This window comes from Mytilus californianus, unplaced genomic scaffold (genome assembly GCF_021869535.1).
Source record: "Mytilus californianus isolate M0D057914Y unplaced genomic scaffold, xbMytCali1.0.p SCAF_3, whole genome shotgun sequence".
NCBI classification, from domain to species: Eukaryota; Metazoa; Mollusca; class Bivalvia; order Mytilida; family Mytilidae; genus Mytilus; species Mytilus californianus.
Window position 1 is genome coordinate 51,713,120 of NW_026262679.1, and position 12,355 is coordinate 51,725,474.

At 30.9% G+C, this 12,355-nt stretch overlaps 1 protein-coding gene across 4 annotated transcripts in view; it reads left to right on the forward strand.

Annotated features, from left to right (window-relative positions):
• The window catches only part of LOC127734819 (T-complex protein 1 subunit gamma-like), a 273,760-nt gene extending 263,925 nt beyond the window's left edge, over positions 1 to 9,835 (forward strand). Inside the window, exons 14-17 of one of the 4 annotated variants that reach the window (XM_052244847.1) lie at positions 6,450 to 6,636; positions 7,025 to 7,165; positions 8,240 to 8,371; positions 9,331 to 9,835. In XM_052244847.1, coding sequence (XP_052100807.1) covers positions 6,450 to 6,636; positions 7,025 to 7,165; positions 8,240 to 8,371; positions 9,331 to 9,450 — 580 coding nt within the window. In that variant the 3' untranslated portion in view covers positions 9,451 to 9,835. The remainder of the gene's footprint in view (positions 1 to 6,449; positions 6,637 to 7,024; positions 7,166 to 8,239; positions 8,372 to 9,330) is intronic. The other 3 variants (XM_052244850.1, XM_052244848.1, XM_052244849.1) reach the window with 3 other exon arrangements.
• Positions 9,836 to 12,355: the final 2,520 nt, after the last annotated feature.

Here is a 12,355-nt window from a genome sequence, read left to right on the forward strand (position 1 = left end):
TCTTGTTGTCGCTAATTAGTGAGACCGCCGTTTAGGAATGTTTAAAATTACACAGAATTTTGGTAAATTTACAAACAACTCTTAATTCTTAACTTGATTACATACAATGTTTTGGGTATCTGAGCTACAGGAACCGGTATCAAACATTCCTTCGGTCCCTGGAAGCGATAATAATCCGATTTCTTGGGACCCCTGGAACCGTTATATAAAAGATCATGTTTTATTTAAGAAATAATTCATGCAAGTCATAGATTTGTTGAAAATTTTCACATGGCCTGGGTCGCTATATTGGAATTTTATCCCAAGCGTAAGCAAGATAAAATTAACGAATATAACGACAAAGGCCATGTGAAAATGAAAACAAATCTATGGAATCTGGAATGCATGAATTATTTTGATTTTAATATCATGGTAAAGTTTCCCACTGAAAACTCTGATGCATTGTTATTGAGTATTTCATCATAGCTCTATTTATAATTCCAATCTTATTTTCAAATATCACATAATGATCTGATTTCATTAGTGGAATCCGTTTCGAGTGACTTAAATTTCTGCATTGGAATGCTATCATCATACTCAATAATAAATAAAAATGAGCATAATTCGGAATAAATAAGGAACTTTAATTTTCATGTTTTAATTTCAAGTAACCACAAATTGCTCTTCTTATACCTACCAAATAGATAATGACTGTTTCGTAAAACGAAGATATCATTTGCCACTGAGAGACTTCAGTCCTTTTCTTTTACAAAGGGCCTTTAAGTACTAAGGAATTCGTATCAAATGTATATTTTACAAAATTGAGAAATCCAAAAAGGGCGATAAACAAAGTTCTTTAACTTTTACAGTCTTTGTCGTCTGCAAGTAGATTTATTAGTATACTAACCAAAACTGCAACTGATACATGTAGATGTAGCCTATTTATAACCGAATGTAAAAGTTTGGAATTACTATACGACTATAAACAAATACGTTTAAAAGCATGCATTTACAATAGCACATTGAGTAATCTATATATTTAAAGAACATATAAATGCTTCCCAGAAAACACTAGGTAATATTAAACAAAAGTTAAGAGAAAAGAGGTTCTACATGTACAGGTTGAGACTTATTACTATGGACGTCTTAATCCGTCTAGATGTCCGACTGGTCCAACAGTTGTCCGAGTGTAATTAAAACCTGCTGTGATATTAACCTGTGCAATATCAGTGGAAGGTCGTAAATCAATCTGTAACAGCTTGATTAGAATTAAATTTTACCTGTACAGATATTTTAGTATTAATGGAGGATAGATAAATGTAAAATATTGTATTGTATACAAAAAAAAAAATACAATAAAAATAAAAATTTAATATCATGAATATGGGATCAACATTTATTTGAACTTGAAAATGAAAGAAAGACGATTTTTAACAATGTATTGTTAACTATATTTATATATCAAAATTATCACAAAATTCACGATATATTCAAGTCCCCATGAATTATTTCGATTCTAATAAGACAAATACAGCAATTGTTTTGGATCGAAGTGCTCTAGATGAAGGCTTTATTTGCCGTTCCCATAAATAAACGCACTATTAAATTGACGTAAAAGACCGGGGCAAACTGAATAAATGACATGCTTAAACTATTTACAATAACATATTTAGATAGGTTCGGATGAATCTAAATGATAATTGTACTTATATGTCTTATATGTATACAAAAAATGGCTTATATAACACATTTTAGCATCGTTTGTTTACGTTTCCTTGTTGTGATGATTTTCGGTTTCACAAGCGTGTATTTTCCCGTAAAATGTTTATATTCTTACATCATCGTTCTATGACGTCGGGTAGCTCATTCATAAAAAAGCATATGACGCGGGAGTACGATCGGAACAGCCCAAACAATATATTCATATTTTACCACGGGTGTGTACTCAAAGCGTTTGAAGAACGTCATGTTTGAATATTAAATAATTTCTAAAACAGATAGATCGTGTTAATGTTATATAACTGAAGTGAATTGAGGTGGTATGAATGGATTTATATATAAACTACTTCACATTTACATTTGGTTCAGTTAAATCAATTGCAATATTGTAGTGTAAACAGTTTTATATACTTGTGAATTCCCTTTATATTGGAGCAAGGAAAAGATGATGATTAATATGCAGATTTTTTTCCTTCAGGATTTAAAAAAAAGAATAATAAAACTTTTTTCTTCTTTGATAGCAGTCAATTTTCGCAGTGCTTTTAGACAAACTGATACACTTGACTATATGTTTTGCTCTTTCATTCATTGGAACATTACAATAAATAAAAAGACAGAAACACAAATAATTTTTGGTAGCATACTTTCTTTTTAGATACCTGGAGGAACAATAGAAGATTCACAAGTTTTAAAAGGTGTAATGTTAAACAAAGATGTTGTTCATCCAAAAATGAAAAGGTCAGTATTTTTAAAACAAGAAGTAACATTTTGATTTTTATCTTCGTTGAAAATTGCTGTTAAACTATTGATCTGTAAGTGAATTAGTTTTGGTTTCTTTAGTGTGTAAATTTAGACCAAATCACAGTATAAATAGACCGTTAGTCCTGGAAATTTATTATATTTGTGTTGCATAGAAGCTGTAGACCCTTGATTGCTTTAACAATGACACTAAAAAATTTAATGAAAACCAAAACAGCCTCTTCATACAGTATTCTAACTTTATTCATACATGCAGTATTTCTGTTGATTCTGAAATAAAAAGGAGGAAAAATTCAAATTTTTCTAAAAATAATTTAAAAAAAAAACCCAGAAAAACACGGCATCGAGAAAGCTGGATGAAAAAGTTATTTTGTGCTTTTTTTTCAAATAAAATTTTTATGAATGCAGGACTCAGTTCTTTGGTCTGTCTGTGAATTTATTTTGCAAAAAGTCTGTAATGAATTTTTTTCTTGTTTTACAGGAGAATAGAGAAACCTAAAATACTGCTATTAGACTGTAATTTAGAATATAAAAAAGGTGAAAGTCAGGTAAGAATCCATCTTATTTAGTTCATATCAGGAATTAAATAAAATAAGTTAGAAATGAACATCAATGATATGCTATTTTTAAATTTCTAAAATGAACAATGTTTTTATGGGAGAATATGTTTCTTTCATGTTATTTTATTATTTACACAGGATCTAACATTAAAAGAATAGCTGATCCAAGAATACAAATATAGAAAAATATTCAACGGGTGAATGAACAACACATCAATTCAAGAATTGGTGTAGCGCATCGTTTAATTATTAGTGTTGGATCAGTCACGAGTTATTTTAATTCTTGGATTAGTTCTTTTTTATAACATTGACCATGGTTTTTTTAATGAAAATAAAGTAGAAAAAGTAAGGGACTTTTTCTTTTTATACTCGTTCTCAATTGTTTTAATGCAACATCCTCGACAACATCTTGAAAACATTCATTGTTGTATGACATCAGAGGAGTGAATTTATCAGATTTATTTTACGTGTGAAATTATCGGTTTTTATTTCACTTTGAAATCACGATAATTCATTGCAATCAATGTGATAATAAATATATACTTATTTTGAAGTAAGTATTTCATCTGTTTAATGTATATATTTTAAATTTTTGCCCAAATAATTAATGAAAATATACCATAACTGGATGTTAACATCATTCAAATAGGAAGTGATTTCTTTAGTTGAGTAAATCGACCTTATTGATAAAAAAGACCCAACAATAGTTAGCACCATTGATTATCCTTTTAACGTGTATTTTAATCTTGTAGACCAACATAGAAATAACGAAAGAAGAAGACTTTACGTAAGTATGATATAATTGATATTTTGCAGTGATATGCTGCTAAGATCTATATTTACCTATAATTAAGCCCGATGCCTCCTCTACATATTGTGTTCAAAATGCTGAATGTGTGCTTAAAGTTGTTTAACTGCCTTGTTGATCTCATGGTTTTTTGCTCGATGAGTGCAGGAGGTCGAGCATGGGTTTGATCCCTAGCTGAGTCAAACAAAAAGACTTGAAAATTGGTATTTGCTGCTTGTCCACAAAGCACAAAGAGCAAAGACTGATATGTTATTGCTATCATAGTGGAATTTAAACTTCCAATAATATCTCTGTTTTCAATATATAGGACAAATTTAAATGTGAGTTTTCTTTTTTAAATTTCCATTTTGAATAGAAATGGTTTATGTTATTGATGGTTTGACATAAATATTATTATTTGAGTTTGTTAATGATTACCCTTGAAAGAAAAATAATGCAGCAATGTATTGCTTTCAAAGTTCTTTTGCTGGAGTGAGAAGAAAATTAATGAGGTTTAAGGTTTATGACGAGAGTTATATTTTATCAAATGTATTTTTTTTATTCCAAGATTTAAGTAGGCAAAAAATGAATTATTATTTTAGGAAAATTTTAAAGATGGAAGAAGACTATATAGAAAAGATCTGTGCTGAAGTAATACAATTCAAACCAGACTTGATAATTACAGAGAAAGGTGTCTCAGATCTAGCTCAACATTTCCTTGTTAAAGCAGGAATAAGTGTGATACGAAGGGTCAGGAAATCTGATAATAACAGAATAGCAAGGTGAGATGTTGATGAGGGCACTAAATATGAATAAAATATGATGTGGGGTATATATGATACGAGACGAGACGGCAACCATACAACAGAAACAACAAAGAGGTATCTAAGAGGTCAATAACAATGTCTTCAACAATAGACCAGTGTTTTAAAGATGTATCTAGTTCTAAATCATCCTGGGTATATCAAAGTTCTGCCTCTACATGCAATACCGTGAATTTAAATTTTAATCCTCATGCCTCTGGCAGCACATGTTAATTTATTGAAGATCAAATGTTACAAGGACGGTTGATATTCTAATGATCAATAAAGGTGTCCAATCAGCAATGTATATTTACGGCATGTGTGAATAGAAATTCATATTTTGTTTTCTTAACAATTTTAGAAATTGACAATTATGATAAAATTATATCATATTGTTGTCAAATTATACCCGGTATTTATTTGTAGATTTTGCTACATGTATGCATAGAACTTTAGGAAATATACAAAAGATATAATAGCATAAAATATTTACCTGTAATTTCTCTTTTATTATCTAAAGATAAAGAAACACTGGAGGGAACTTTTTTACCTGCATTAGGAACACTTTTCATGTTTGCTACATGTACTTAGGTATTAATGCCAACAATTAACAATACGATATTGTTATGCCGGTACACGAATTTGGCTTTTAAATTTTTAGTGTTTATGTATTTTCATGTGTTTAATTTTGGCACTTTCTTTGGAGGTGCCAAATAAACCAAAATAAAACTACAACCAAAATAACCCAATTTACGGTATCTGTAAATTTGAGGTGGTGATTTATGAAGACATGGCTGAATGTGATTAATATTTTATATAATTAGTTTTAAAGATTGATCACATTAAAAGTAATTATTGTGTAAAGTTTGCTATACCAAATTTTCAAAGAAACTGAAGAATAAAGAGCAAGAAGAAACAATTGTACTAGTTTACATCTTTCTTTTTGTAATAAGTGAAAAGTATTGTTCATATTGTTGCATCAGCTAAAATTTTAGGAGTTGGTCCACTAACTCATAATTTTGGCCCTACAAATCTGAAATTTTCACTGTGGTAATGTAGGGAAACATGTTAAAATGTCCAATTGTTTCAGTTGAAAAAAATATTTTCACCAATTGTATCATTAGTGACGTCATAATGAAGGGGAATTTCGTAAAAACCTGATTTTTTGCAGAATTCTGCAAAATTTATGACAGTTTTCTGAAAAAATTTCTAGAAAAATAGACGAAAATTAAATCTATTCCTATTTCAGGCTAATATATTTATAAATATGAAGCAGATATACAATTTTCATTTTATACTTTTAAATATCATACATTTAGCAATGCATAACCATTAGGTTTACTTAATAATTGAAGTTAGAAAAAAACACCTTTGCAGGGCCGTTTATTGGTGTTCCTGGCTCTACTCCTTTCTTTTTCATTTTGATATACAAAATATGGCAGTTTTAAATGGCAAGGTAAATTATTTGCATGGAGAGTAGTTGTTAAAGTTATAATTCTCTTGATTTCTGATCCTAATTTAACTGTCTCATTTGCAATGTTTTTGTTTCAATTATTACAATAAGAAAAAAAATTGTACTAAGATTTCCATGATTAGTGATATAAAGAGTATTCTGCAATGAATTGCCACTAAATGTTGTTTTAGTTATGTGTTATATATACTACCACACTGTGTAACCTTGATATATTTTCACCTGCTGTATACATGTAATATGAACAGTCTAGATCTGTTACTGTGATTCTTGGACATTGAAAGGCACTTGAAGCACAGAAACTGTTTTTTTTTAATTCAATACAACTTATACACAATTGTATTTAAAAAAAATATTTTATTACCTTTCAGATATTTTACATTCTTGGTAGAGTGTGAAAATCCCAAAGCATGTAATATTTTACTGAGAGGTGCTAGTAAAGATATCCTTAATGAAGTAGAGAGAAACTTACAAGATGCAATGAACGTAGCTAGAAATGTGATGGTAGAACCTAAATTAGTAGCTGGTGGAGGAGCTGCAGAAATGGCTTTAGCTCAGGTAAGGAAAGTATTGGGGCTCTGGTAATGTTGAGGACTTTGATCAGTTATTGGGAAGGCAGTGGCTACCTATTAAATGCATAGTAATGGAGTAAAATTATATATTGGAGGAGCTAAAAAATTTATATCATAATTATTCATTGATTCATAATTGATACTACATTACATGTATAACAACATTTATGATACAGTAAAAAACAAGGGTATATATTTGTGAGTTATATAGATATAAGAAGATGTGGTATGAGTGCCAATGAGACAACTCTCCATCCAAGTCAAAATTTGTAAAAGTAAACCATTATAGGATATAACCTTTTGTATCTTTTGCATTGTTTGAACTTGATTGATAGTTTCATTGTACAAATATCTCTGACTTTTTGTCTTTACAGGCTATGAATGAGAAAGCTAAGGCAATAACAGGTGTAAGTCAATGGCCATACAGAGCTGTAGCTAGGGCATTAGAAGTTATTCCACGTACATTAATACAGAACTGTGGAGCCAACCCAATTAGAACACTTACAGCACTCAGGGTTAGTATATTCAGTATGACCAAAAACATGTTAAACACATTGATCAGTCTATAATTAGTCTTCTTAATTAACTGGCCTAAATACTTTGCATCAGTCGATTCATGTCAAACTTTGATTCAAGTTAATATCATTTGTTTCTTATCCAAATGAATTTTCACTGATCATTGCTAAAATGTATGACTGAAAATTGAATTTTGTAAGAATCCATTATATAGTAGAATGGTACCCTGCATCTTGTTAAACGATATTATAATGTAAAAATTCAATTTAATGGTGTTATCAAGTTATAGAAAAAAGTTGTTTATAATATATAGAACATATATCGTTTTTTTTTTTTTTGCGATTTGATGACAAAATTGGCAGGTTAAATTTTCACTCTGTATAATTTTCGCTGGATGGGAAAATACACGGGAAATAATCTACGTATTGACTTGTTAAAGATGTAAACATCATAACACTGAATTGATCATCGCTAACTACCGTAACGTTTTTGGACATGTCATTGATTACTGTGTTGTCACAATGGGATGACATGTATGATTAGTCAATATAATTATTATGAAAACAAAGATCTTTATTAATGATGAACACTTTTGTGATCTGTTGTAACACAAAGGACTAATTTTAAAGATATTGTAATTTCATCTTTAGGGTGAAATGAGTTTGCATATCAATTTCGTGTAAACACGACAATTAACAGTATAATATATGAAAAGTTTAGATAGCGATAAGTCAAGGAATATGCAGGGAAATTTACGCCAGGTTAAATTTTCGCGTTTCTTTAGGTGTCGCCAACAAAGCGAAAATTAAACACATGCGAAAAAAAAACTCATATACGGTAGAACAAAATTGAAAGGAAAAATAATTTAGGAATAAATACAGCCTGTCCAAAAAAGTAACAAATTGTTTTCATGTATTCACATTGCTTGTTTAATTAATGATGGAATGTCGTAGCTTTTTACCTGAAAATATGTTTTCTGATTCACTAATGTGTTTAGCATCAAACTTTTTGTTCGTACAGCAAATATTTTCTCCGAAATGAACAAAAGATTGCATTATATAATTCTGTTTTAGGCTAAACATGCATCTCCTGACAACACATCATGGGGTATTGATGGAGAAAATGGTAAAATTGTTGACATGAAAGAATATGGTATATGGGAGCCATTCTCTGTAAAAGTTCAGACACTTAAAACCGCACTTGAGGTAGGTGGCAAAGCAACTTTTTAAATACAAAGCATACAAAGTGATAAGGTCAAAAATTGGACTACCTGTGTGGTCCCCGGTAGCTTGCTGGCCTAGAGTATGGCAGGTCATAAGAATTTGTCCTGCAATGGAATTTTAGTACATTCTAAGAGCTATGTTTGCACATGATTATTTTCCATTTTTAGTGTGAAATACTTTGTTGTTTAACTCCTTGTTGGTCTCATGGTAGTATTTTCACTCGAGTGAAAGAGGTTGTGGGTATAATCCACAGCTGGGTCAAACCAAAGACTTTAAAATGGTTATTTGCTGCTTCTCCGCCTAGTACACAGCATTTAGGAGCAAGAGCAAGGACTGGTGGTCTTCGGATTCAGAAGAATGTGTCTTGGTAGTGTGACAAGACTTCCTGCCGACTGTTACCTTGTGAACTAGCATGTTAAAAATCAGGCTTATCTTGTCGGTCTAGTACAAAGCAGGGTCTAGATTTATATCACATTAGCATGTTCTTGTCTTGAATATGCATTTAATTGCTAATTCTGATATGGAATTTGAAAATGATTTTTTTCTCTAATAGGAAAAGATATAGATTTTTCAGTCTCACATTATTCTGTATTTAATATGCATGAAATGTTTGCCACTGGGCGTAAAGCAAACAACAATCAATCAGGTTTCTTAAAATCCTTTTCAAGATAGAGCTTTAATATAAATCAAAAGGAATTGAAGCCTCTGGAAAATATCTCAGAAAGCTGACAAAAAAGGGTAAAACCAGTATTTTCACAAACAAATATATTGTCTATAGATAACTTGAATATAAGTATTTTGCACCCAGCACCTTGAAACTAAGTTCCATTCACCACTGTTATAGTGTAGATTTTCTATATATTATCTTTCAAGAATCATAGTGGATTTTTGTCTTCCTCATGCACCCATGTTTCCCTCTTATTGTTTACATTTGATTTCAGACTGCCATGTTATTATTGAGGATAGATGATATCGTCTCAGGTACAAAGAAACAAGCTGACGCTAATGCTCCAGCTAAAGCAGCACCAGAAGCCCAAGCATCAGAGGGACCAGAGCCTTGAACACTGTTGACTTTATTTATTGTATTTTCTGCTTATTTAAATGTTCAGTATGAGTTGTTCTCAGTGAGAATGTGTTCATACAGTTTCATGATCTTGTAAAATCGAAATCCATTCATAATTTTATGATGGCTGCTTGAAATATAAAATTTCAAGTTTGTATATGGCGAAAAATTAAAGTGAATTTACATACATTATTTCCTAGAAATGAAAACTATGTTTTCTTGCATACATTTTTATTTATTTCATTTTTGACGAACAAAACCCCTTGATGACAGTGCTACAAGTGTGTGTGATATTAGTATTATTATGTGATGTGTCCTGTTTGAAGATAATGAATTTCATATTTTATAAGAAAGATCCATAATAAATAACTCAAAGATCAAAATGTGTTCTTATGATGCATAGAGAATCTATAGCCTATCCTGAAAAACAGGATTCTTACAGGACGTTGAGAATGATCAAGCAGAAATTTCAAAGTACTGGAAAATGTAAAACTTTAGAGAAAAGTTTTAGTCCTAAAGCTGTTCAGAATTTTTACTACATAAATTTTTGATAAGTTTTAAGTCCCCTACCGACGAAGTAGAAGGGGACTTTAGGTTTGCACTCTGTCCGTCTGTCTGTCCATCCGTCCGTCTGTCCATCCGTCAGTCCGGCAAATCAGTTTTCCAGACTTTTTTATGCCCCCGCCATAGCGGAAGGGGCATAAAGTTTTACCCTTGTCCGTCTGTACGTACGTACGTCCCAAAATTGGTTTCCGTTCTCTAACTTTAGTTTGCCTCAACCAAATGTTATGAAACTTATACACAATGCTTATTACCACAAAACACAAATCAAGTTTGAATTTTGGTGGCGTCACTTTTACCGTTCTAGAGTTATGCCCCCTTTACAAATGGAAAATTGCTGAATTTATCGTTTCAGTTCTCTAACTTTAGTTTGCCTCAACCAAATGTTATGAAACTTATACACAATGCTTATTACCACAAAACACAGATCAAGTTTGAATTTTGGTAGCGTCACTTTTACCCTTCTAGAGTTATGCCCCTTTACAAATGGAAAAATTGCTGAATTTTTCGTTTCCGTTTCTATCTTGAGTTTGCCTCAACCAAATGTTATGAAACTTATACACAATGCTTATTACCACAAAACACAAGATCAAATTTGAATTTTGGTGGCGTCACTTCTACCGTTCTAGAGTTATGCCCCTTTACAAATGGAAAAATTGCTGAACTTTTCGTTTCCGTTCTCTAACTTTAGTTTGCCTCAACCAAATGTTATGAAACTTATACAAAATGCTTATTACAGTACGGGTAGAGACTTATTACTATAAATAACGGACTGGGACATGTCGGAAATGAATAATCCGACTTTTTTATGGTAGGTAGTATGGTCATTAATCAACAGATCCAGGTGTGAACGGTAATATAATTGTCCTTTCATCTCAATCCGTGCTACTAGATTATTACGCTTCACTGATTTCAGAATCGGGTTACCTGTGATTTAAACCTCTCATTCACTTTATTGATTAGTTCTACATCGTATTTGACATAAAATATTTTTACAGGTGAAGTACTGGAGACAACTTTGTTTAAATAAAAATAGCCTATTTTTTAATTATGGCTTTTTATATTTCAAATGCTGTTTATATTCCTGAAAATATTATTTTCTATGTTCCCTGGTTTTTTTTTGTTATGTATTTTTTTCGTATTTGTTGGCATACAGTTTTTAAAATATTTTCTTTTTTATTTCTGGAAGGTTATTTTTGTTTTACTGATTTATTTTCCACGTAAACCCATTGATTAGCAGAATGATGTGCAAAGTGCTGCTGCATACGTTTTAGTTTGACAACACTACATTTGTATCTAATTTTCAGTCTGCGTTGGGTCAGTTCTGAAATAAAAATAATTACAGTGAGTAATACTTGTATACTAGTAGTTTGGTGATTCTTTATAATTGTGAATTTACTTTTTACTGTAAACAAATATTGTCCGAAAGTTGTTGATATATAACTAAAGTAGTACGCAAATAATAACACTAGAAGAAGATAACGATTCTTCTCGGGAATTGATTTATTTTGATATTTCTGTGTTTGTTAAATATGCATGAAATAATTGTCACTGACATGAATGGACATTAAAACTAGAAGCATTCAATCGTTTGATGACCAGTTAATTAAATATTTACTATGATTTGTAGTCTAAATAATGCAATTACTCCTATTTAAATAATTTTATGGTGCTTCATTGACTCTTAATTGAATAATATTAATTTACGCACAATGCATGTTAACTTGTATGTTGTATTTTTGACACCAATCTAAAAACATATTTGCCGTGAAAAGACAATTCCATGATACACATATCAGTGATCAACAGCATGTGGTTGAACTTTGAACTTGACTTCACTCTCAATACAATGTTGAATGCTAAAAATAGCTGGGATTAATTTTGTCAAATGCACGTGATTTTCATATGGCGGGAAATATCGTAACAGTTAACACAGGTGACCTTACTGACCGACCGTGGGAAAATCCATTCATGATTTAATTTGATACGTAATGATTGGCAGTATTGTGCGTTAGTTTTGAGGCTCTTGATCGAGATCCATTAATAATTGATTTACCAGAATAGAAAATTTAATCCTTGTAATTATAAAAAAAAACAAGCTTTAGTCTTCTTTAACTATTTTATTTATTATATTTATTAGTCAACACCCAGATTCCTATTTAAATAATTTATTCGGACACCTCCTTTAAAGGAAATTATACAATTTAAACTGCCGACATCGATTTACAAAATCTTACTGACTGCACAAGCTTTAGAGAATGGCTAGAAATACGACACAAAAGTAAAGACGGCTAATCATGAATAGTGTAAAACTTTGATCTTCATGTATTGATTGACACAAT